Consider the following 27,554-nt stretch of genomic DNA (forward strand, 5'->3'; position numbering starts at 1 on the left):
TTCTATGGATTGATAAGTTTTATAGTTCCGAGGAAAATCAGAGAATTTTTTTTTTTCCTTGTCCACGTATACACCCTGGTTCTGCTAAGTACTTATGTTTCCTAAACCCTGCCTACGACTTTCGGAATTATGCGTCCATTTGTTCAGCACTTCCAACAAATGCTGCAGGAAAAAATGGCTGCAATGAGTAAGGATATACCACTTTAGTTATTGACATGTTTTGTCCATTTTTGTGTGGTGTGTGGTTAGGTACTATTTTTCAGTTGTTCTGTAACTTTTGTGTCTTCCCAGATTTTTTCATAACTTTAATATCTAGCTGAAATTTTACATTTGCCTTTGTTATTCGTATACAGGATATTTTCTTGGTCCCTAAAACACTGATCTGGTGGCTAAAATTTCTGTAGCTTTCTTTTTTTTGCATTGCTGTAGTTTTCAGATTCTTCTAATGATTTGTTTGCATATTTAGTAACACAATTATAGTCCACCAGACTTTCTTCTGCTTTGTCACAATCAGTTTACCACGAGAAGTGTTTTCTTATTCTTTCTACTTGGTTTATTTCTTCTTCTGCACAGGTTAATTCCTGTTTTATTTCTTCCAAATTTCTTGAAACCAATTTTCAAAGGTGCTTTATGAATTCCATGTTATTACCTTTAAGTTTTAATGTGTCAGATTTTCAATCTTTTGAAAATTGTGTGTGTCTTATGTATTTTGAAGCAAAGGAAAAAAGTGAAGCCCTACACTGATTTCAAATGACAGAAAAGTTTGAGAACATTGGGACTAAACTTTCTGTATGTAGCAAAGGTGAAGACACCCACATCTACTCAATGTTGGGCCTAGGTGGCCACCTGGAAACATACATTACCGCAACACCAACTACAGGGACCTCAGTTCCCCACCTCCTGGTAGAAAAGTCCTACTCAGCTGGCAAACTTCAGTGGATGGTTACCTCATCTGGACCTACTTGACAAGCTAAACACTGCCACATGGGCCAGAGTCATTCATTGTGAATTGCAGTTTATTTGTCTGATAATTACATAATCTAAATCATTTTATTCGGGCACAAGAGACACGTCAAATTGTGGTAAAATTTCACCACATACAAAGAACAGCTGATGTTAACAAACAGAATAATAATAATACAATTTTGGTATACATACATACATACATACATACATACATACAATAAAATCCAACACTTACTTACTCCTTGCTCAAATGATCATTTCATCCTCTATGAATTCTTCTATTTAATAGTGACGTTCCCTCGCACAGAATCTGCTGTAGCTTCGTTTTTAAAATTTCTGGCTTCATGTCAAATATGTTTTGTGGTTGATGGAGCGTGGTATATGGACCGCAGAACAGTTCACTCATTCTTTCTTCCATGTATACAGTCTTGTATCCCCAACAACAGATAAAACTCTACAAGTAAAATATAGACAAAAGGAAGTAAAAAGAGAGAAAAAAAAACAAAGATGAAGGTGGATCTAGCAGCTATGGGTTCATTGGACCACCACCACAAACACTGATGATGATCCAATCGGCAGAGTCTCCCGTTGGTGTCAAGCTGGTACATTCTTCAGGAGAAAATGACATAGCCAATCTTCAGTAATTTTATCTGAAGTGCAAAACAGTGTCAGAAGAGCAAAGATAAAACAGCCATAAAAAGTAGGAAAATACTGTGACGTAGAATAGGTGCAGTGGTTGAAAACAGCAGGAGGCGCTCTGGGGTTAGTCCTGATGGTGATCCCTCCCAGTCTCAGCTGATGCAATCAGAAGTGAGCCCCATCTCATCACAACCTTCACAAAACCCCTGGTTACATTATCCAGTCAAACTGTAATTGCCATTTGCACCGTGTGGTAGAACTCAGACACCTACTTTTATTTTATACGAAAATATGTATTTCCCTTCAAAAAACTAGATTCCCTGAAATGTATGCCCCAATGTTATTTAATAACAGTGCCTATTTCAGGCCATGTAGACATTTTTAGTGATCAGACATGACACTTTACAGCATTAGAGTCTTTAGCTGTTCGCAGATGGACAACTAGGATTTTACTCACCGTAATATCTATCTGCCATCAGGTTGAAACCTACATCAAAAGATAGTTAACCTAATCCATGAACTATCCTCACCTTTTCTCTTATTAGGTGATTTCAGCTTTTACAGCCCACTGGGAAGCAGTGTCAGTATATTTGACTGGGGCATCTAATGTAACAAGTAATCAGAGATGGACAGTGCCTGTCCAACTCATTTTAGTGTGGTATGTGGAACATATCAGCTGTCAATCTGTCAATCAGTACCTCTGGTCTTCTCACCTTGAAATATCAGTCCTCCATACTTATTAATAACTGTTGCATCAATTTTGAATGAATAGGATGAATATGACAAAAAAATCTGTGCAGCGTATTTTAGGTTCAACTGTCTGCAGCTGTGAATGATGTAATAACACAGGTGCATGATCAGTCTCTGGTTCTGCCATTACATGCTTTGCAGGTGTTCTGACACTGCAGTCCAATCGATGTGGCCCAGTTACTCTTCGCGTTATCAATACCAACTCAGGAATAGGTTTATGCACCACCAAATAAATATCACTCTACTCTGGTGAAATCAAACTGCATTATCAGGGCCCTGTGTCCTCCGATTAACTTGATGTACAGTAACAACAATACAGGCACAAAGACAAAAGTGCCAAGCACCAAAATCCATAGAGCATTTACTGTTGTTGCTAATTTCTGTTGATGATAATCACACTTCAGTTTGACTCTTTTGACTCCAGTCTCAAATCATGTTAATATTGCTGCCATGTGTGGCTTCGTAGATGAAACTCCAGGATAGTTCTGAATCTCCTGGGCACTGCAACAAGCAATATTCACCAAAATTATAAAAACTAACAACCACATCAGCAGCTGTTTACCACAACACAGGAAGTTCACAGCGAGATAATAAGCATCGTCCTACATACCATCAGCAAAGTGAGAGGTGATGGAAGAATGCAACATAAACTTAGTTCATCTGAATTACCAACATCTAAAGCTGCAGGTATTGTCACAGTCAAAAATATAACTTTGAAACACCAATGGAAGTCACTTCTTACACTATGATAACATCAGATGAACTACTAAAGGATTATTGCCTCACTGAGGTGGAACTGCCATCAGCTTAAATGTCCATGCTCAGTCAACACTTGACGCGTTCTGCCTCAAGGGCCTACAACCACTCTTATCACTTTTTAGGTGACTGCAATGTCAGACACACCATGTTTCGTAATATATAAAATTTTGATATTATACTGCACACTGATTCCTCCTTTGCCAGCATTTCAGTTGAAAATATATGTCTGACAACAATACCTGTGTCTTCTGTCTACACAGAAGATAAGTAGAGCACAACAGTTTAGGGTTCATTACTCAACGTCTAGAGTCATGTAATGTTCCTTACAGTTAATGGGAACTCCTAAGCCCTCTGGCCCTTGGCCACAGCACAGCAGTAGAACCCAATAGATCCATAATCAAGGGCTACAGAATCTGGCTGTTACTGTCTTACCATTTTTCAGGTCTTTAATGATATCTTGCCTGAGGGCCAGTGAAGGAAAAGCACAATTATTGACCCAGTCTTTAAACCAGGTAGAAACCCATATGAGTTACAGAGATGTATAACCGCCTGCCTTACAAATGACCTAAGTTGTCATAATGTGTGGTGAACTGGCGGCTGGTGGTCTCTTGAATATGGGGCCTTTCATCCAACTCCATGTGGAGTTCAAAAGGGCCAGTCCAGAGCTGAACATTTAATTTGTCTGGAGCCAGCTATAATGACAGCATTAGCCTCTCATCAAGATCTCTCTATCTTTTTTTACTTAAGAAAGGCCAGGGACACTTCATGACCTTACTATATCTGTAACACACTGTGTGAGAGTGGGCTTCAGTGGTTGTCTCCCAGTTTTTCTCTGGAAGTTTGCGTGTCTACAGTTCTTATATGTTCATTCAGCATGTCGTACAATACCCTCCCTATCCAAGAGACCATATACATGAGACTGGAGGCCACACTGGCCTCTGCTGAGTGTAAACCAGTCCGTGATAGCGATTAGCAGGCGTGTCCTCCACCCCCTCCCCAGGGGGCTCACAGTTCTTTCGCGAGTTCGTGCGTGGCACACACAGGACCCCGAGCTATTGCAGCCAGTTCTTCTTTCCCTGGTTGCATTTCCTTCACCCTGCCCACCCTCCCTATCCTCGCTCCTCCTCCTCCTCCTCCTCTTGGTGTTCTGATTTGTGTTCACCTTACTATCCACCTGGTTTCATGTATTGGTTGCAATTTTTTTCCTTTAGCCTGTTCTTTCATCCTTTTAGGCATTTAGATCCCCACTTGAGTTTTGACCTCAACTTCAAAATTTCCTGTTTTTTAGTGTGAGCCATATGGGGAAAAAGTCCCTCCATAGCATCTATGGTGTGTGGTGTTCTCCCCCCATCCTTCCCCTCTCCCTTCCCGACTGTAGTCCCTTCAACCCTGCTATGTCACCAGCATGTGTAACCAGCCCTTGTGGTGGGGTTGTTATGTACCCATATGGCTGAACACCCTGACAACACAGGGATCACACTACTGATACCTGAGCTGTTCCTCCCCATGTATGCCAAGGAGTGGTTGCTTATCTTCTTGTAGCATCTGAACTCCCAGCAACAGCTGCCATGCCAGATGGCCCTTGCTGTGGCTGAGTGGCACCCATGGGGAGAGCCCCTATTTGGAGTTGGTAGTATCAGGGCGGATGCTTGGCGCATGAATTGTATCAAGCTATAAAAATCTGGTCGTTCTCAAACAGCCATCACTTTGAATGGTGAAGGGTCATTGAACACTGCTTTGTATGACCCAGCAAACTTCCCTTCCCTGGCTACACCATGGGAGGAGGGCCAGGCTCACAGTCTTGGGATGAAACCCTTTATCTGTTACCTCGTCTGTACTAGGACAAATGAGGACACATTCACCACCTCAAAGCCATTGTTTTTCGTGGAAAATATCGAGGACAAGTTTGGTGAAGTGGAGTCTCTTCGCAAGACGTGGTCGGGCTGCCTGTTGATCAAAGCTGCTTCTGCCACCCAGTCCACAGCTCTTCGTGCCTGTGATCGTCTTGACAATGTCCTGGTGTCTATTACCCCTCATCAGTCTCTGAATATGGTCCACGGAGTAATTTTTCATAGGTACTTTATCCTGCAAACTGATGAGGAAATCCGGGCTAATCTGGAGTGGCGTGGTGTTCATTTTGTTCGATATGTGCAGATGGGTTGCAAAGACAACCACACTGATACTGGTGCCTTCATTCTGGCTTTCGAGGTTATGTGCTACAGATGTGATGTGAAACTGTACGTCCCTCCACCTATGCGGTACTTGTGTTTTGGGCATATGTCTTTCTGATGTACAGCGGACCCTTTGTGTGTTGACTATGGCCACCTACTCCATGAGGGAAGCCCCTGTGTTTTGCCACCTGTGTATGTCAGTTGTGCTGATCGCTACTCCCCTTACTCGCCGGATTGCCTGTCGTACAAGAGAGAACAGAAGATCCAATAATACAAGTCCCTGGATCTTATGCTGACGCTCGCCAAAAGTTTGAGAGACTCCCACCTGGGACCCTCTCCCCGGCATGTTTCAGGCCAGAAGACTCTTACCACCACTCTGCCATGAGGCGCACCATCTGTGCGCCCCAAGGTTGCCCGCTCTCTGTCAGTTCCAGATCTTGCAGAAGCCTGTATTCCCCATGTGCCCTGCCCTCCTCCACCTCAGAAAGAGAAGAAGAAGAAACATAAATCCCAAGACAAAGCGCCCCCAGTGCCCCCGGAGGTGCCATCTCCCCCCTCGCAATGAGAGTCTGACATCTTATTTATGGATATCACCCCATCCTTGGCGGTGACGACTACTGACCGAGTGACTTGACCTCCTTGGCTTCTTCATGTCTACCTAGGACTTTCGCCACATGATCATCCAATGGAATTGGAATGTCTCCTCCTATTCTGCATTCTGTCTAGTTCTTCAAGAAACGCCTTTCCGTGATGACTACTGTCCAACATTTCGTGGTTATCGGATGTTCTGTCAGAACCATGCTGGCCCCGGGGTAGCATCTGGTGGGGTCTGCACTTAGGTTTGCTCCGATGTCATTAGTGACTGGATCCCCCTATGTACCAACTTGGAATTGATTGTGTTTTAAGTGCAAACGACTCCAGCAATCACCATTTGCAATGTCTACCTCCCTCCAGGTAGTTCACTTCCTTACGTTGCACTGTCTACCTTAATCCAGCAACTCCCACCCCTGTTTTTTCTTCTCGGGAACTTCAGTGGCCACCATCCAGTGTGGGAGAGAATTATTTCAACGGGTAGTGGTATCCTAATTGACCAACTTATCACAGACCTCAATTTGTGTCTCCTCAATGATGGTTCCCCTACCCACTTCAGTGCCACTCATGGCACCTTCTCTGCTCTCGATCTCACGATCTCCTCTCCTGCCCTCGTGGCTTCCCTACATCGCTCATCCCATGATGACCTTTGTGACAGTGGCCACTTTCCAGTGAGTCTAAAGTTTCCCTGCTGCTGCCAGGCAGACAGCCCCCCACGTTGGGCATTCCACGGGGCAAATTGGCCTTTATATATATTTGTGTGAACTTTGATAGCTCCCTCTCGAATTCCATTGATTAAGTCATGCAAGGCATCTCTACCACTATTCTTCATGCTGCTGGCACTGCTGTCCCCCTATCCACAGGTACCCCTCATCGCCGACGGATACCGTGGTGGGCCAAGAATGTCGCATTCGTTGTCCAGGACTGCCGATGGGTGCTGCAGCAATTTAAGCAATACCCTTTACAGTCGAACTCCCTCACTTTTAAGCATCTCCATGCTAAGGCTCGTTACTTTATTAAGTGGAGTAAAAAAGGAATGCTGGGAGCACTATGTTTCCTCCCTGGGGACGTATACCTCTTCATTGCAGATTTGGTCCAAGCTCCGTAGCCTTCTGGGCCGCCAGCGACAGTCAACTATTCAGAGTCTGAACCTCCAAGGTGCTCTGTGCACTAATCCATTAGTCCTTGCAGAACACCTTGCGCACACTTTGCAACGGCATTGTCCTCCTCTTCCTACCCTACTACCTTTCTCCGGCAGAAACGCAGAGTTAAACAGACCCCCTCTGTTTCATCCCGCACCACGTTGAGCCCTATAATGCACCCTTCACTGAATGGGAATTGGTGCAGGCTCTTAGCTCTTCACGAGACACAGCCCCAGGCCCAGATTCCATCCACAACCAGATGATCCAACACTTGGACATTCCACAGAGGCAACAGCTCCGCAGGGTCTTCAACCACATTTGGCTCACAGGTGCTTTTCCGTCACAATGGCAAGACAGTATAGTTGTCCCCATCCTTAGGCCTGGGAAAAACCCAATGTCTCTGGACATCTACCGCCCAATTAGCCTGATGAATGTACTTTATAAACTGCTTGAAAGGATGGTCAGCTTCAGATTATGTTGGGTACTCGAATCTCGGCTTCAGATTATGTTGGGTACTCGAATCTCGGGGCCTTTTGTCCCCATATCAGTGTGGCTTCTGGGCAAGTGATCTCCAACTGACCATTTACTCTGATTGGAATCAGCCATCTGACAGGCTTTCATTCACTGCCAGCAACAAGCCAGCACCTTGTCGCAGTCTTCTTTAACCTACATAAGGCGTATGACATGGCTTGGTGCCATCACATTTTAGTTGCCCTCCATGACTGGTGGTTCCGTGACCTCCTTCCGAGTTTTATCCACAAGTGTTTATCTCATCGACTCTTCCGGGTTCGAGTTGGCATTCCACTCATGGCCCCTCAGATTCAGGAGAATGGTATCCCACAGGGTTCTGTGCTAAGGGTGACAGTCTCCCTCATTGCCATCAATGGACTTGTGATCTCTGTTGGCCTCTGGTTACCCCAGCACTGTACGTCGACGATTTTTGCATCTGATGCAGCTCCCACTCGGTAGTATCTGCTGACCGCCAGCTCTAAGACGCCTCTGTGTGGACCACCGCCCATGGCTTCCAGTTTTCTCCCTCCAAAATGCGGGTTATGCATTTTTGTTGTTGGCCCACAGTACACCCCGATCCAGAACTTTATTTAGGCAACCAGCTCCTAGATGTTGTAGCACAGTCCTGTTTCTTGGGCCTTATTTTTGATAACAAGGTGACATGGCTGCTCCACATTCACCACCTAAAGATTACATGTATACGGAAGCTTAAAGCTCTCTGCCTTCTGGCCCACACATCTTGGGGTCTTGGGTCTTGTCCCGACTTGATTATGGTAGTCAGGTTTACGGCTCAGCAGTTCCTTCAAAGTCCATCATTGTGTGGTGCGTCTGACTGTTGGTGCCTTTTGCACTAGTCCTGTTGATAGTCTTGTCACAGAAGCGGGAATTCCCCTTCCCCCACGGAACCAAATCCTTGTTTCTTACACAATTGTCATTCACCAATTCCCTGACCATCCTGCGTATCCTGTGCTCTTCACCAATAAGGGATGTCTCCCTCTCAATGCCCACCCATGGGTGGGATTGCCGATTGGCATGCGTCTCACTTCCCTGTATCGGGATCTCCATCTCCACTCAGTGGACTGCACCCCGTGTCTTTCCTCCCATACCCCCCTTGGATGGCGGCTAGACTATGGATTAGGACCGATCTGTTTCAGGGTCCTAAGGTATCTGTCACTCATATGGTTTACCGGCGTCTCGTATGTGGCATCCTTGCAGAGTTCCAGGGTGCCACCATCTTTTACACTGATGGTTCTAAGACAATCGATGAGGTGGGATACACTTTCATGTTCCCTACCGTCTTCGAACACTATTTATTGCCGGGATCATGTAGTGTGTTCACAGCAGAGCTTTTAGCCATTCACAGGGCCCTCTTTTTTGTTTCTCAGGCCTCCCTCCACAGTGTTTTAATTTGTTCAGGCACCATCAACAGCCTACGGGCTATCGACCGATGCTACTCTCATCACCCTTTGGTCTCTGCTATCCATGACCTTCTCGCTGCCCTTGAGCATGCTGCCTGTTCAGGTGTCTTTCTCTGGGTCCCAAGTCATGTGAGCATCCCAGGGAATAAACTGGCCGACCGTTTGGCTAGAGAAGCAGATGCTTACCACCCATTCCCTTTTATGATTCGATCTGCAGATATGCAAATTTACGTCAGATCTCTCTTTGCCCAAAAGTGGAATCCCATCTGGAGTGCTACTGCTCATAGCAATGAACTCTGCACAATCAAGAAGTCTACTGCAGTTTGGCATTCTTCCTTCCACTCCTCTCACAAGGAGTCAACTGTTTTATGTCGTTTATGCATCGGTCGTACCCAGCTCACCCATTGTTTCCTCCTACATAACAACCCACCCCCACAATGTGGTTGTGGAGCCAGACTGATGATATCTCTCATATTGGTGGAATGACCCCTTCTTTTGGCCCTTTGTGTTAAATATAGTCTTCCCGATTCCCTAAATTTAATATTAGCAGATGATCCACGGATGGTTGAACTGGTCCTCAGTTTCCTCCGTGAAAGTGGTTTTTATTTCCCGATATAAGGTTCTACTTTAGTCTTGCAGCAGGGGCAGGTTGGTTGTGGTTGGGACTTCTTTTACAGTCTTCTCGGTCTGTGACCCCATGACCGCCCTCCTGTTTTCCAGTTTTTAGATTTGGTCTCACCTTTTATGGCTTTACTGTGTGTGTGTGTAATGATCATTATTTTATAATTTGACTCCCCTGACTGGATCCGTCCACTTTTAGCAGACCATCTTTCTTCTGTGACTCACTTCGGAATTGAGAGACTGATGACCTCGCCGATTGGCCCCATAACCCCACTCAATTAATCAATCCACCAACAGGCTTGTATAGGCTGTGGGGCCAGTTACCTCACTGTCCCTGTATGTTGACAACTTTAGTAAATATGAAAGCTCTTCATCTGCCAGTGTTGCTGAATGCCAGCTACAAGGTGCCTCAAGGAAAGTGGAGTCACTGGGCCCTCATCCAGGGCTTCCATCCTGTTGGGACTTTGCTAAGCCCTTGTCCTATTTTGAAGGGCTTATGGACTAGTGGCCACCTTTGTATTACAGCTACTGTACAGAGTGCACCATTGTGGGATCTGACTTGCAACTGGTGCCTTTTGGACAAGTCCTGTGGATGGCCTCTTGGGAAAGGCTGGAATTCCTCCTCTGCACATCAAGTGCCACCAGTTACTATTGAGTTTTGCAATACATGTCCTCAACTTCCAAGAACCATATTCTTTTTCCTGTCAGGATGATTCACCTCCCACAATGGTGACCCAGGTTGGGTGTCCTAGCAGAAGTTCACCTGGAATCTCTTTGTTGTGATCTTGACCTTCCGTCATTGAATCCTCTTATCAGATCACCTTTGTAACACACACCACTACCAACCCCCTTCAACCCCCAACCCCCGAGGAACAGTGGTTTATACCTCATAGAAGGATCCACTTCTAAATTGGACAGAAAGAAAAGGTAGACCACCTGTTTTTGTATTTCTTTCTCTTTTCTTGGGGAACTTTCATGTTCCAGAGTTGTCTGTAGTTACAGCTTGAAGTTGATAATATCACCAGCTGTCCCTTCATAAATTCTCGGGGTCACAAGTAACATCCATCCCATATGGGCACACTTTTTTGAGCAGAATTAATGGCCATTGTCCAAGCTCTCTGTTATGCGCCCACTCAACCTTGGGAGAGTTTTCTAACCTGCAATGACATTAATTATAAGCAGTCTGCAGCCATTTTTTATAGTCCTCAGTCTTCTGACTGATGTGATGCAACCTACCACAAATTATTCTCCTGCATCAATGTCTTCATCTCAGAGTAGCACTTGTAATTATTTGTTAGATGCATCCCAGTCTCTCGACTGTCTCTACAGTTCTTACTCTCTACACCTCCCAATAATACCATGGAAGTTCCTGACGTGTTAACACATGTTCTAACATGCTATCCCTCTTCTTGTCAGTGTTTCCTGTATGTTCCATTTTTCACCAATTCTGTGGAGAACCTCCTCATTTCATCTTTTATCAGTCCACCTAATTTTCAACATTATTGTGTACCACCACATCTCAAATGCTTCGATTCTCTTCAGTCCTGGTTTTCCCACTGTCCATGATTCAACACCATACAGTGCTGGGCACCATACATACACTCCCAGAAGTTTCTTCCTCAAATTCAGGCCTGTGTTTGATACCAGTAGACTTCTCTTGGCCAGGAATGCCCTCTTTGCCTGTGCTACTCAGCTTTTTATGTCCTCCTTGCTTTGCTGATCATGGGTTATTTTGCTTCCAAGATAGCAGAATTCCTTGACACCATCTACTTCATGATCACCAGTTTTAATGTTAAGTTTATCACTGTTGTCATTTCTGCTGCTTCTTGTTACTTTTGTCTTTTTACAGTTTATGCTAATCCATATTCTGTGCTCATTAGGCTATTGTCCGCCCCAGTAGCTGAGTGGTCAGCGTGACGGATTGCCGTCCTCTGGGCCCGGGTTCGATTCCCGGCTGGGTCGGAGATTTTCTCCGCTCAGGGACTGGGTGTTGTGTTGTCTTCATCATCATTTCATCCCCATCCGGCGTGCAGGTCGCCCAATGTGGCGCCGAATGTAATAAGACCTGCGATATGGCGGCCGGACCTGCCCCGCGAGGGGCCTCCCGGCCAATGACGCCAAACGCTCATTTCCATTTTCCATTAGGCTATTCATTCCATTGAATAGATCATTAATTCTTATTCACTGTCACTGAAGATAGCAGTGGCATTAATGAATCTTATCGAACTATATATATGACGGTAGTATCTGTTCCCGAAAGAACAGTTACCGTGGATGACCATGCAGCTTTGCTAGAAATGAAATGATAATTAAATGGACACCCTAGCTGCAAACAGGCGTTTATGTACTTCATTGGGGATCTCCTGCTTACATGGCAGACACTCTATCCATCTGAGCCACCGCGGGCACAGAGGATAGTGCATCTGCAGGGACTTATCCCTTGCACACTCCCCGTGAGATCCACATTCCCAACATGTCCACACCACTACATTCGTAGTGCGCCTAATAGATGTTTGCCCATCATACTCATTACTCATGGCAGATTAATCTACCAAGTCCCGTACGAGTTCGGGCATAGCGTGTGCGTTCGCACACAAGAAGGTCAATGGCCGGGAAGCCATATATTTTTAACTATATATGACGGTAGTATCTGTTCCCGAAAGAACAGTTACCGTGGATGACCATGCAGCTTTGCTAGAAATGAAATGATAATTAAATGGACACCCTAGCTGCAAACAGGCGTTTATGTACTTCATTGGGGACATGTTGAAAATGCGTGCCCCGACCGGGACTCGAACCCGGGATCTCCTGCTTACATGGCAGACGCTCTATCCATCTGAGCCACCGCGGGCACAGAGGATAGTGCGTCTGCAGGGACTTATCCCTTGCACGCTCCCCATGAGATCCACATTCCCAACATGTCCACACCACTACATTCATAGTGCGCCTAATAGATGTTTGCCCATCATACTCATTACTCGTGGCAGATTAATCTACCAAGTCCCGTACGAGTACGGGCATAGTGTGTGCGTTCGCACACAAGAAGGTCAATGGCCGGGAAGCCATATATTTTTAACTATATATGACGGTAGTATCTGTTCCCAAAAGAACAGTTACCGTGGATGACCATGCAGCTTTGCTAGAAATGAAATGATAATTAAATGGACACCCTAGCTGCAAACAGGCGTTTATGTACTTCATTGGGGACATGTTGAAAATGCGTGCCCCGACCGGGACTCGAACCCGGGATCTCTCTGCTTTGTGGCAAACATTGCAGCTTGATGAAGACTCTATATCGAATGTTAATCCCACTCTTGAACCAGTCTTTTATTTCCATCATAGCTTCTTTGATGTATAAACTAAACAGCAGAGATGAAAGACTGCATTCCTGTCTTACACCCTTTTTAATCCGAGCACCTTGTTCTTGGTCTTCCAGTCTTATTGTTCCTCCTTTCTTCCTGTACATATTGTATACTACCTGTTTATCCCAATAGCTTACTTCAAGTTTTCTGAAAATTTTGAGCATCTTGCACCATTTTATCTTATTGAACATTTTCTCTAGGTTGACAAATCCTTGATTTTCTTCATTCTTGCTTCCATTATCAAGTATAACATCAGAACTGTCTCCGCAGTACCTTTTCCTTTCCTAAAACCAAACTGAGTGTCATATAGAAGACCCACAGTTTTCTTTTCCACAAGCCATAAACCAATTCTATCCTCAGAACGTATTGGTATCGACCATACATGATCTTTCTGCGACCTCTAGGGTACTTGGAGCTGGATTTTGTTCCTCTGGACCCCAAGCCACATTGTGATTCATGGGAACAAGCTGGCTGATGAGTTAACAAAGGTGGTCGCGAGAAATTACTCTAGAAGATGAATATCCTGGGGTCTGACTTGCAGTCAACACTGCATCTTCAACTTTTGGAGGTTTGGACTGCAGGGGAAGGGGAGGGGTGTTCGCATGCCATGGTCGCTATTCACAAGCAGCAATTACTAAAAGGGTGCATGGTTGCGTGGCAGGCTTGCCTTCACCCTTTCCAAAGGGTGTATTGTCCACACCTAGCTGACTCGGTGTCACATCCTCAGATAAGCAGCCACCCTGTTGTGATTGTGGTACTCCTGTGAAAGTGGCCCATATCCTGTTAGTACCCAAGCTCTCTGCTTTGTGGCAAACATTGCAGCTTGATGAAGACTCTATACCCCTGCTGTTAGGTAATGATATCCATGTGGCAGATGTGGTCTTGCATTTTATTCAAGATAGTTGTTTGTTTACTGTCCTTTAAAATCTGTCAACACAGCTTCATCGCCTCTTCTTACTTTTCTGTGATGCAGGCATTCTGCCTGTATTCTAAAGTGGCTGGAAGGTCATCAGTCAGGTTTGGAAGTTGACCTGCAGAACTAATGTCAGAGGATCTCCAGCTGTCTCTACCACCACACCTCCCCTACCTCACTGTATTTTTTCATTTTTGTATGGCTGTTTTATCTTTGTTCTTCTGACAGTATTTTACACTTCAGATAAAATTACTTGAGATTCGGTTGGCTGTGTAGCAGCTCTTGAACGGTATATCAGCTTGATAAACACTTTTTAATCTCTCTATGCATTTATATTGACCATTGTTTCTATCGTTTATTTTACATTTTTACTCTTCTTTGATGGGAGCATGCCGCCCAAGTATTTTATGTGAAACAGGTGGGGGGGGGGGGGGGGGGAGAAGCAATCTCCTTCTTACCCCCTGCCCCTCGATAGTCCTTTGGCTGATTGCTGGATGTTGCACCTCCCCCACCTCACTGATTTTTACTTTATTTTGTTTGTTGGTCCCACCATGTGCTTCTTACTTATGCATCAGATGATACTGCAAAAGATCATATTGGCTGTCTGTCCTTTTCTCCTCATGGAAGATGGAATCTCGTGGGCTTGGATTATTAAAGGAAGATAGGACTGATGGCTTTATTGTTCAGTTCCTTTGAACCCTACTAGTTAATCAACCATTCTTCCAGTTGTTCCCAAAACTATTTCTGGAGATGATAATAAATTTGGCAACAATGTATGTTGATCACTTAATAATGGATATTGTTAGTAAGTGTGGCACACTTTCCACAATGTCTTTATTTCCATTTCAAGATTTGATAATTACCTGACTAGTGTTCCTTCATCTGTGAATCTGGTTTCTTGTAATATCAGTTCTATGATCTGTATTGAATTGAGCAAGTCGGTCCTGGGGTTTCCCATTATCTTGACAACCCCAAATAACTCACTTTGTTCAGAAACAAAATAAAAAACATATCAAGCAAATGTTATTTCATTACCAGGGATACAGTATCGAGTGTAATTACCTCTCTTTTAATTTTATTTGTTGAGAAGATATGACCAGCAGTAAACTTTTTTAAAAATACCACCTTATATTTTTTATTCAGCAGTCCATTTCCTCTCCTCAAGAAATGTTAAAAAATATCACTTTGTTCCATTCATGCAAGCATGACATTAACACTAATGTAACACAAAATTGCCTTTGAGTGTCCAGTACCAGCACACAATGCAGGTACTTGAGATAGCGCAACTTGTCCACTTTCCGGTGATGACTGTAAACAAATGGAAACTCAAGGAAAGAGCACACTGGTCATACAGTCTTCTGTTGACTCTTTGTGCAAGTAAAATGTATACCAACAAAGAGTGGGCAGAAATGCTGCTCATCTACAGAGAATGAAGCTAACAGCACAGTAGTTACAATAATGTTTTTTGTATTTACAATGTGGGTACATGTCATACAGTACTTAAGTTTGTTTAAATGATATGTTTTGTACAGTGAATGCAGCACTTGGTTAAAAACTGCACTGCAATTACTTTCCTTTTATTGTGGTTTGAGGTAGGTGTATTGCTACTCGGCCAGACGAACTCTACAGACAGCAGTATCTTGACGAAAACCACCTTCCTGATGAATGTTTTTACTTCTTGTTGTTGTGATGCTTGAGGAAACAAGAAGTTTCAACCCGAGGCAACAGAAACAACATAGAACATACACAGATGAAGATAACAAAGTTACTCTTCCTGTTTCTGTTGCACATGACAGCTTGAACAGGTTATTGGCATTCCTAGGACCAGTGTACATTGCATTCCAACACGTCGCGAGTTCTAGATATGTCATGGAGACCTACACCAAGATTTGCATGGGAATGGTTTCCAGTATTGCGTACAGTTCTGCCAGTAGACACAGCAGCAAATCCTCATGAACCAGAATTTTTTTCTGATTTTCTTTTTACTGATAAATGTTCCTTTTCAGACAAAAGACAGATAAATACAAATAACATACATTTGTTGGTCCAGTGAAAACCAGAGATTGCTCAGACATGTATAACATCAATGTCAATCAAGAGTTAATTTCTGGTGTGGGATACTTGATACTAAAATTATTGTCCCTTATTTCATCAATGGTGACCTAACGCACAAGGCATGTGCTGACTTTCTCTCATTAATTCTTTCTAGTCTTTTGAATGAAGTGCCACTTATAGCAAGACTACTTATATGGATCAACATAATGAATGCCCTTGAATGATGTATTGGAAGAGGTCTTGAGGAGAGGAAGAAGATTACTGAATAAAAAATGTAGGATACTATTTAAAAAAGACATACTGCTGAGCATACTTTCTTATGAAACATTTAACAGAAACTGGCAGTCATGTTGGTTAGTGTCCCACAGGTAGCTTTTTGTCAATACTTTTTATACAAAAAGGTGTGATAGAGATAAATGTGTTAGTTCTTGTGTGTTTAATGCCTGGTTACATTTCTTAATTTTGGGGTAGATTTTGTAATTGTATTTAAAAGCTTTTCCATTTCACCTGTATGTATTGAGATGCTGTAATTCACATGTTAGTTTGGTATGCCCTGAATGTGAAGACCCATATGAAGATGCATATTACCATGCAGGATTCCCCTTCTGGTTTTACTATCACTCACACATAGTGAAATCCTCTAATATTTTTTCTAGCATATGAACTTCGGGAACTGAGTTGAATTGTTGATGTTCCAGCCACATAATTTTCACCATGTGACTAGCTACAGTGAAAGATCAATTTGAAACAGGAATTCCTTCTGACCATCTACAGCTCACTGATGAAGTTACTTTGTCTGGTTCCTTGCGAGATCGTTTTCTGTATGACTTCTACCACCTTTTATGAAGTAATGTGCTGTATAGATATAGTTTCTCCCAGTTTTTCTAATCACATTCATGTCTAACATTGTTTTGTATATCCCACAAGTTCCATGTTTTTATAATCATCCATGTATGGTATTCAGTTTTCCACAAAAATAAGTATTGTCACATTATCTACAGTGTGCATGCATACACATTCTCTCTCACATAGTACTCTTGTTAAGATACAATGTTTTCAAGCTTGCATCTATTTTTGTTTGTATTGTTATTTGAGACAACTATGGCATTGATAATACTACACACCACAGTTTCCCTGGGTGTGTGTAATCAATTTCAGAAGGGTACAGGTTGGCTGAATAAAACATGTAACTCAGTGTAGCAACCTTTATGACTGCATGTTAAACGATATTCTGCAGCCCAACAGTTAACTGGTTTGTGGAACTAGCTCATTCTGCGTATTTACTTTTCTGTGATAATAAGTCACTTGAGCAGAGAGATCTTGAGGTGGTGCATGCAGTGATGCTGTAGCAGTCTTGATTCAACTACACTAACAATGGAGTCTGCATAGAGTTGCTCCAAAAATGAATCAGTAGTAGCGTACATCGATACAGTTCCGCACTGTCGCCTGATAAACAAAGTAAGAGCCTACGGAATATCAGACCAGCTGTGTGGCTGGATTGAAGAGTTTTTAGCAAACAGAACACAGCATGTTGTTATCAATGGAGAGACGTCTACAGACGTTAAAGTAACCTCTGGCGTGCCACAGGGGAGTGTTATGGGACCATTGCTTTTCACAATATATATAAATGACTTAGTAGATAGTGTCGGAAGTTCCATGCGGCTTTTCGCGGATGATGCTGTAGTATACAGAGAAGTTGCTGCATTAGAAAATTGTAGCGAAATACAGGAAGATCTGCAGCGGATAGGCACTTGGTGCAGGGAGTGGCAACTGACCCTTAACATAGACAAATGTAATGTATTGCGAATACATAGAAAGAAGGATCCTTTATTGTATGATTATATGATAGCGGAACAAACACTGGTAGCAGTTACTTCTGTAAAATATCTGGGAGTATGCGTACGGAACGATTTGAAGTGGAATGATCATATAAAACTAATTGTTGGTAAGGCGGGTACCAGGTTGAGATTCATTGGGAGAGTGCTTAGAAAATGTAGTCCATCAACAAAGGAGGTGGCTTACAAAACACTCGTTCGACCTATACTTGAGTATTGCTCATCAGTGTGGGATCCGTACCAGGTCGGGTTGACGGAGGAGATAGAGAAGATCCAAAGAAGAGCGGCGCGTTTCGTCACTGGGTTATTTGGTAACCGTGATAGCGTTACGGAGATGTTTAATAAACTCAAGTGGCAGACTCTGCAAGAGAGGCGCTCTGCATCGCGGTGTAGCTTGCTCGCCAGGTTTCGAGAGGGTGCGTTTCTGGATGAGGTATCGAATATATTGCTTCCCCCTACTTATACTTCCCGAGGAGATCACGAATGTAAAATTAGAGAGATTAGAGCGCGCACGGAGGCTTTCAGACAGTCGTTCTTCCCGCGAACCATACGCGACTGGAACAGGAAAGGGAGGTAATGACAGTGGCACGTAAAGTGCCCTCCGCCACACACCGTTGGGTGGCTTGCGGAGTATCAATGTAGATGTAGATGTAGATGTACATCAAGGAAATGAAGAGATGTTTGATCTTATATTAAACACTTTAAAGTAGTTGCTTTTTGTTTTTGAAATGCAGTTTGCCACATCAGGTATTCAGTAGCTTGCCATTTGTTTGCAAATAGTCATAAATCTTTTCAGTGCTGTGCTTGGGACCATTCATATTTTATTTAAAATATGGAGAAGTACCTTTCGCATAGAAACATGATTTTTATTTTTTGCAGTGTTACATAAGATTCATGTTAGTCTGATAAGACTATGAAAATAGGAGTAAATGCTATGTTCAGCAGATGAGCTTCTAGTGGGGAACACACATTAGCCACTATTGTTTAATATATTGTTTTAAACTTCGTACAGTTAATTAACAAAACACAAAATTTCAACTGTCTTGAGTCTTTCCTTATAATGGCTCAGGACTACTCAGTTACATTACCACTGTGGTGTTCTTAATCACTGCAACAAAACGAAATTGCATTTGAACCTAATTCTAATTTAAGTTTTTGTGTTGATGAGTTTTACGAAAGAACAGCTGTTTTTTCCATTAAGATGTTTGATTAGAGGTTTTTCTGGAGCTTTGTTTTTCCTTTTCAGGCATACTGCTGGACCTGTGTGTATTCTCTGTACCAGATATTTAAGGAAATGCAGTCCCCAAATATTGAACTGCTGTACCCGTGAACTATAGCAGTTGCTCCAATCATCAGAAAAGCACCATCTAAATCTATGAATAGATTAGGTATAGTTACGACCACAATTTTTTTAAAACTGGGAGTTACATATCAAAAAGAGTGTGTAAAGTTTCAGGTTTATAAGAGAAGGAAACTTTAATTCATGTACAAAATTATGAATCTCATATTGATATTTTGTATTTTTGTAATGAATATTTACTCCAGTATTTACAGAGACAGTGTGTAAAGTTTGAAGGATGGTTTTTACATGACATGAAACTTCCGTATTATGAGTAACCAAAGAATGAATGCTAATGACCTTTTGTGAAAAAAAAGTAACAGGTGCACTCATAAAGCAAGAGCTTTTTATTTTGCTGGTGTTTTGGAAGAGATTTGGAACTTAATTATCTATTGTGACATTAATAATGTAAGGGTTTGTTTTATCTGTAGCTTTCTTATAAATTTTGTTTTGTTATTTTAATAAGAAAGTGATCTGTAGTGGCTTTTTGCCTTCTGTTCAGTGCTGCTTGTATTTTCATTCGTTCAGTGAAATGATTGGTCTCTCTAAACCGAAGTATTCAGGCAACCAGTATTGCCTTCGGTCTACTTATAAAATAGTAACTATAACTGTTTATGAGATTGTCATGACCAGTTTGTCATCAGTAATACCAATTAAGAATACATGCACCATCTCTGTTTTTGCAGTTCTTTTGTTTGTGGTTTCTTTAATTGAATAAGTGACATGCATTTTACTCATTAACTGTGCCAAATGCATCCTATATTCATTGTTTCTGAACTAGATCCATTGTTACATAGTTCCAATCAAAACCAAGCACCATGCTCCAGCAGATAACAGTAAGATAAGCCAGAAATTGCTAGTTTGTGGTGGTGTTCTGTTAATTATAATTCATTTTTGTTTCTTTTCCCACAAATGAAAACAAGAGGTGGCTTAAACACTTAAATGTTCACAAATGGAGGTTCCATAAAGGTATATAAGATCCAGCTGTGACTCCTTTTACCAGATCTTTGAAAATTCACTTAATGATGGAATCGTGTAGTTAGCTCTACCTCTTTCCTCTCTTAATCAAAATGTATTAAGTGATCTGGATGGCATTATTCACAAAAGAAACATACCATCATAGTATTTTTAGATACTGTAAGATTAGTATAAACAACCCAACAACTAATGCATGTTGGTTGAGTATGTGCTCAGCAAGTAAGTTTTAATGGGAAAGTATTTGTTGTATTTTCTTATGTTGCCATTACTAGTATGAAGTTAAATATTTTTCCTCCTTTTTTTCCTCAGATGAACACACGGATCTGGTCTCTCATTATGCGCACAATATCCAGTAAAATTCCCCAGCATGCTTTGGCTTTATTATGTTACTTCACGTGAATAGAAACAGTACTTCCACTTCAAATAAAAGTGTTCATAGCATTATGTATATTTTTAGTTTTCATTGTGAGGAAAGTTCATTTGTGGATCTTATCATATAACCATTGTGATTTATATTGCATTCATATGAATAATACATTGGAACACTGTGTTCTGGAACATTTACTCCGTGCTACGGTATCAGTAAATACTACAAACTAGTTCCTGTCAACCAATCAGACTTAGAATTACCATTTGTGGGCATTGGTATTATGAATGTATGGTTAACACCCATCTGTAGTTTTTCAAAGATAATGTAGATGCATTCTTAAAATTTGTGTTCTGTTACACTTGTAGCCACTATCTAGTTTACATGTAATTATCACTGAAAAAACTGGCTATTTTTAAAGTTATTCTACAGCAAAGAGGCCTTGCTATATGTTGTACAGTTTTGTCATCATGCAGATGTAAAATTTGCCTTTGCCTGTTTCAGTAATTAAAATATTCTTGCATCACTGTCTTCCAAAACACACACACACACACACACACACACACACACACACACACACAAAACAGCGATCATTTTACAAATAAGATTAATGCCGCCATGTATCCTGTTATCATCAGTATCTGAAGGTATTTCTAATCTCACAGAGTTTGTAAACATAGACAAGATATATTTCACACCTACTGTGAAGTGTCAGAGAATGTACATTACAAAGCAATAAGTGACTAGCATAATAGTACTTTTAGATAGAGTAAGATTATTATAAAATGCTACACAGGAGCTAATGTGTATTGATTATGTACACAGTAAATTTTAATCTAAAAGTATCTGTCATACTTTCAAATTCGTAAATACTGTGCATTAAGGAGAGATGCCACAGGTTCTGTTTTTAGAGGGTTGAATTATTTTGCATGTTCAGCCTGTGTTGAAACATTCATTCTCTGTTCCCCACTGAGTAATTTAAATTTATTAATTATCTTTTACTAAACTGTGGTTGCCTTTTTGCACACCACTGTTTGCAAGGGGAAAATCGTATACATGCATCATTGTTTCTAATACTTAATATGTCCAATAAAATATTAGTGAGAAGTATTATAAAACTTTTTTTACTGTAATGTTATTTTGTAGTTGAATGTTATATTTGTACTTTTTTTAGTAGTTAATGTTGGTCTTTCATGAAGACTGACTCTTATTTTTTTAATCACAAAAATTGTCAAACATTGATTACTTAGAATGTACCTTAAAGTATTCTACACAATTCCGTCCAATTAAGAAACTGTGTTTCATTGTGAAAAGTAATCCATCCATTGTTGCATCTTTGTCAAATGCATTTTTACGTACATACATTTGTTAAATGTTTACAATATTTTATGCAGTAAAATGTTTAATAAACATATGTTTTATTGAAAATCTGCTGTGTGTTTCAATGAAGAAAGTTTCACCCCTCCTAGAATTCTTACTTTCAGTCAAGAGGTGCTGTTTACTATGTGATAAGTGTGATTCCTAATATTTATTTTTAGAGGGGAAGGGGGGGGGGGGACATGTGACAAACTTTTCGTATTCTATTGATAATTCCCTGTACACCTCTCACAGGATACGTTGGACAATATGCAGTTTTCGTCCAAAGCGCTGGGCTAGTTCATTCGTTTCCTTGGAAGAGGAGGCCGATAAGTGTTTTCCACCTCTTGACTAGTCAGTGATGACAGAATCGAGGTGCGCACACGGCAATCTTTTTCAAATGATTTTACAGAAACTATTCAGCAAAAAAATTTCATTTTTGCTTTGCTGATGGCTTTACATGGCATGTTACTGATGATGTGCCCATCATTTCGTTAATGATCTTAGTTATTGTGATTTACGCAAAAGTAAAATACTGTGCAAAATTCAGAAAGTGTGCAATGAAAAATTGGGGTCGCTATGATTTTGCATTTGGTGCATATTGCATAATATGTTATTGCATATGAAATTTGGGTATAATAGAAATTTTTTTTGGACATGGGTAGAGGTATCTACATGTCACCAATCTTGAGAAAACTGATTTGATGCAGCACACTCATTTGTGATGGTGCTGTGCCAGCAATAAAGCCAGAGTGAAATATCCACAACATTCCTCGTATTTTGTTAACAGTTTCTGATATCAAAATGAGATTTTGGCAAATGATAATACGCAAAGAGGAGAGTATTTTACCATATCGTTATTATCTAGTAACTTCATTATCTACTGTGTTATTCCAAGAGCTACTGATTTTTTTGGTGAAAGAATGTAATTTTTAAGGGCTATCGATAGCTGGTGAAACGAGAAATGCTATAGGTTTTGGAACAACATATGTGAAGACATTACAGCCTTTTTTATATAGAGAATGTGCTATTTCACAAGCTACTGACTTGAGTTTTCCTTAGTTCCTCATTTAATAAACAACTGTTTCAGAATTCTGTCATAACTGTGTCTGCACAAGGTGAGGTGAGACAGTGTAAATTCCGCTGCCTTTTGGCAAAACAAGCAAATATTGACATGGCAACCAGAGAAGTGTGTAGGTTTCACTCAAAATTTGCTATTCACGATGTTTCTCTGAAAGTTACAAACAGTTAACAAGGCAGGCAAAAATAAGTCGTTGCATTCTCAGTGGAATTCTTTTTAGATACTAACGAAAGCAGAGGTGACAGTAGATTTTTTTGAATGGTCACCATTCAAGTGTGAGCGTGGAGGGGGACCACTTAATATTTACAAAAAATGTGAGCATAGGCTTCAGTTAAAACAGCACTTCCCCTCCAGCAGTCGATATTTCCCCTACAGTGCTCTGAGCGACCGCCTACAACTGCTGCTCTCCCCACACTTCCCCAGCTGTCTGTGCATCTAGCAGCCATGGCATTTTGCGCGCAGTATACTTGGTTTCTTCTTTGTTGAGATTTTTTATTCAGTTATTTACCTCATACTTTCGAAGTAGAATAATCAGTGCCAGCCATTAATGATTGCATAAACGTATGGGTTCAGAGTGGGGGACGGAGATGTCAGTGTGTCAGCCGGCCTCCATTATATTCTGTTGCCATACGCCAGCAAATTCTGTTAGGCTTGATAGTGAAATGTTGGCCTGGTTTACAAGGAACATAGAAATTTAAACCTCAATGTCTAATCTGTGACAATGGAATTGAGGATACTCTTAATTTTTGTGGTGTTATTGAACAGTTGCTAGGGAACACCTCCCACATTCCATTTGTATTAAGTATACGTAATCCTATGGATTTCCTTCAGATGTAAAATCAGTTCTTCAAAATATTCAATTTTAGCAAGATTTTGTACTGACGGTGACGTAATGCACTTTTGGAAGTACAATTGCAAAATTGATGAGTAAATGAAGGGGTAATTGAAATCAAATATATTCAGTGAAAGTCAATGACGAACTGCAGAGGATGTAACCTGTCATTCTTACCTTCAGTTCAGTTTGCGTAAACATATTAACATGACGGCTGGTGGCAGTCACAACAGAACTGCACACCTGATCTGTGCCTGACAGTGAAACATCCATCATTATGTGTGCAGCAATCAACATGTTAAAGCCTCAGTGCAATGCCTTAAGTTTTAGGTTTGACCACACTATCCTGCGATGCAAATACTTAGTGAGGTTGCATAGTGCAGGACTCTCTCATATTCTGATAAGCAATTCAAATCCCAGTCTGGCAATCCAGACCTAGGTTTTCTGTGATTTTTCTAATTTGATTAAGGTGAATACAGGAACAGTTCTCTTCATAGGGCATGACTGATTTGCTTCCCAATCAGAGTTTGTGCTTCATCTTTAATAACTTTGTCAACAAGACAATAAACCCTAATCTTCCTTACTTTTTCCCTATACTGTAAAAGGTGTAAGACTGTAGTTTAGGTGCATATGAATTGTGAAATAAATGTTTGACATTACTAGTGTATGTGTAAATCACCTGAGCATCATGAGAAGCCATTTTCAGTGTTACCACAAATAAAAAAATGTGAATAGCTGAGGATAGTTAGCCATATTACGTATGCTGAGCCATCAGTTCTTATAAAGAGTTACAGTCTTTAACATTTGTCACAACCTTTAAGAAAACGAATTGTCGAAAAGTCCTGTCAGATTTTTCCTATACCATCAGAAGTCACCTGTAGAAGCAGCCATCTCGTATACCACTCTGCTGCAATCACTGCACAGCTTTATATGGTGGTATGACAGCAAACCAGCTGTTCATGAGAAAGAATGCCCACTGTCCAACTGGGGTCAAGAGCAAAGTGGTACAACATGCAGCTGAGTATGACATGTTGGAGTTCAATGGCTACGCCACAACCCAAGCCACTGGATATTTCTCTCCAGCACCAGATTTTCTGATCTACACAGATGAGACTCATCCTGGCAACACATCCTTCATTCCCACAGCCTTTCTCTCCTGTAACCCTCCTGGCTTCACTCTGTGCTAACCCATTGTTGCCACACCCAGCTCTGTCATATTACCCCCTCCCACCGCACATAATCTTTGTGTGCTGCACCTCACCAGCTCCAATACCCCTGTAGCGCATGCCTAACCTGTACACTTGCCATCACTTCCACCTGCATTCCTAGCCAACCTGCTGCCTCCCTCTGAGCCGCTAGCTACCCATCGCCAAACCCTCTTCCTCCACTCCCCCACCCTCCCCCTCCTGTCCCCTCCCCTCCCCTCCCTGCCCAACACAACCCCCACCCCAGTCCATCTTCTTTAATGCAATCCGCATTGTGTGTCCAGCCAGAGCAATGTAAGGGCACAAATGTGTGTATGTGGCGGGGCTGGGGTGAGCACTTTCTCTAAGCTTGTCAAAGAATTTATTTGAAACTTTGCAAGTTTTTTCTCTTTTGTGTGAGTTTGTCAACGACTCAACACTTTTGCTATTTAGTGAGTGGTCTCTTTTATCCTAAATCATTTAAAACAACAAGGCCGGGGTAACAGAACAACAAAGGTAGCAGAATCCAGCCCAAATATCTCCAGCTCACCTTTAGACTGGTACCAAGTAAGGTGTTCAGTGGTTAAGACAGTGGAGTCAGTCGGGAGAGCAGCAGTTCATTTCTCTGCCTGACCACCCAAATTCAGGTTTTCCTTGGTTTCCTTAAACTGATTAAAGCAGATGTTAGGATAGTTCCTCTGAAAAGGGCACAATCAGTTTCCTTCACCAATCGGAGCTAATTCTAATGATATTTGTATCAGTGGGATGTTAAACCCCAAACTCCTTCTTAGACTGATGAAAACAGTCTATAATTGCTTGAAAGAGACTATCTTCACCCATGTCGTCAGTACTTTCACTATGCTGGGAGAAGTAATGAAAAAGGACAGCAAAGGAAACAAAACAGCTGTGGCTGTTGGGTTACATAACTGCATATAGTTGCTACCCTGGTATGGAATTTCAGACATTACTGAAAGCATGTTCCAGTAATCCAACTGCACTTTCTCCTGATCTAAGTAGATTGTACATTTGACAGAGAAGCATGTGGAGAACCTGGACAAAAAATGGTTCAACTGTAATAGGATATGAATGGACTTGGAAATCATTTGAAAGAACTGAGACCTGTGGCATAGGGCGGGCACTTGTACATAAGAGAGTCAAATTATGTGGAGCTACAACGTCAGTGGCAAGAATGATCCCAGGGGTGGACTGACAGCTGTTGGAGGCTTACTGCTCTACACCCATTCTTGTAACTGCTAAACTCTGAGCAGACAGTGCAAAGTTCTTATAATACTGAAGCTCAGAACTGCCCATTCTTAGTAGGGAGAGGGTGTCAGCTCTGGCAGATATGATACCATCCACTGTATCGTGTTGTGGACCAGGGAAGCAATTGCAATCCAATTCCTGAGAGCAGCAATTGAAATATGTGCCACCACTTAATACCAAAGAAATTGGGATGTTGAGTGCTGGGTTTTTAATCAAGGATAAGTCATGTTGATTCAGATTTTTTTTTATTTATCTTGCTCCATTATATTTATGCTCTTGAAACTCCAATTCCACAGAACTCCGAGCCTTGCGTGTAGGCACAGTGGTGTGCTGATTAAGGAGACCAAACAAGACACACCATTGCTCCTCACTGCTGTAGCAAACACTGTCGATGACTGCAACAGTGCGTTTTATGAGGATCCCCATGGGTGAAGAAACTGGTGGCAGACCCTTGATCTGTAACAGAAACCAGAATAACTAATCAATTTTGCATCTAGCCATCATATCTACCTCTTTAAAGCAATACAGCCATGCAACTGTAACATAACCAGACTTAAAAATGGAATGAGTAAACAATGTCTCAAGCAAACTCTGGAACTCCAAGATACTTAATATTATAGGGCTCTCTCTCTCTCTCTCTCTCTCTCTCTCTCTCTCTCTCTCTCTCTCTCCCCCCCCCCCTCTCTCCCTCACACACACACACACACACACACACACACACACACACACACACACACACACACGCGTGCGCGGTTTTTAAGACAGATAAAAATAAAAAAAACACTACTGCCCACCTAGAGCTCTCTTACAGCTACATAGTCTCAGTAACTATAATACCACTTAAAGCAAGGCATTAAGTTCACTCAGTAATTTTCAACTAGTAGGATCAAACCTTTTTTCTACTGGCACTGGCAATAGCTTAGTTTAGATCTTAATACTTGGCAGATTTTAGCCCCCTATCACTAGTCAGGTACTAGCTCAGTTAACACAAGTTAAACTGCACTTTTAGTGATAGCTTGCTTATATGCAGGGAAGCAAGCGTAATTAATCACTGACTGCTAATCACCAAGAGACGTGCTGGACAAGGCAGTGAACACCATTATCATGCATTAGCAGAACATACAAATAACAGCACTCAACTGCAATGTTCCACTTGTGCAGTTATGGTTGAGTACCGAAAAACCCTTCTGTGCCCTAAAGTGAACGGAGGTAACTAAGCCTTGCTTTCCTCAGTCATTCATACGGAAACACAAAGTCACCACAGCACAGATTGCAACAACAGAACCTCTAGGCATCTGGACAGTATGTGCTTTCAAAACCATTCAAGTAATACAAGATCACGCAATTAATACCACTGACAGTGTCTCTGGAAACCCACTCTGATTCTGTACCATAACAGCCCAAGTTATCAGCCAATACAAC

The 27,554-nt window shown here is 41.7% G+C and overlaps 2 protein-coding genes and 1 non-coding gene across 10 annotated transcripts in view; 1 reads left to right on the plus strand and 2 right to left on the minus strand.

Annotated features, from left to right (window-relative positions):
- The window catches only part of LOC124722029, a 48,093-nt gene extending 27,106 nt beyond the window's left edge, over positions 1-20,987 (plus strand). For 2 of the 3 annotated variants that reach the window (XM_047247216.1, XM_047247217.1), the window contains exon 6: positions 18,979-20,987. In XM_047247216.1, coding sequence (XP_047103172.1) covers positions 18,979-19,062 — 84 coding nt within the window. In that variant the 3' untranslated portion in view covers positions 19,063-20,987. The remainder of the gene's footprint in view (positions 1-18,978) is intronic. The other variant, XR_007006433.1, reaches the window with a different exon arrangement.
- Positions 12,345-12,419, minus strand: Trnat-ugu. The gene has a single exon. It is a non-coding gene; the product is annotated as a tRNA-Thr (tRNA).
- A 5,373-nt stretch (positions 20,988-26,360) lies between the features above and the next one.
- Positions 26,361-27,554, minus strand: part of LOC124723085 — a 75,257-nt gene continuing 74,063 nt past the window's right edge. For all 6 annotated transcript variants that reach the window (XR_007006496.1, XR_007006497.1, XR_007006498.1 and 3 more), the window contains one exon: positions 26,361-26,588. Coding sequence is in view for 3 of the 6 variants with exons in the window: in XM_047248262.1 (XP_047104218.1) it covers positions 26,382-26,588 (207 nt within the window). In the remaining 3 variants the exon portion in view is untranslated. The remainder of the gene's footprint in view (positions 26,589-27,554) is intronic.

The sequence above is a fragment of the Schistocerca piceifrons genome, chromosome X (assembly GCF_021461385.2).
Source record: "Schistocerca piceifrons isolate TAMUIC-IGC-003096 chromosome X, iqSchPice1.1, whole genome shotgun sequence".
Taxonomy (NCBI): domain Eukaryota; kingdom Metazoa; phylum Arthropoda; class Insecta; order Orthoptera; family Acrididae; genus Schistocerca; species Schistocerca piceifrons.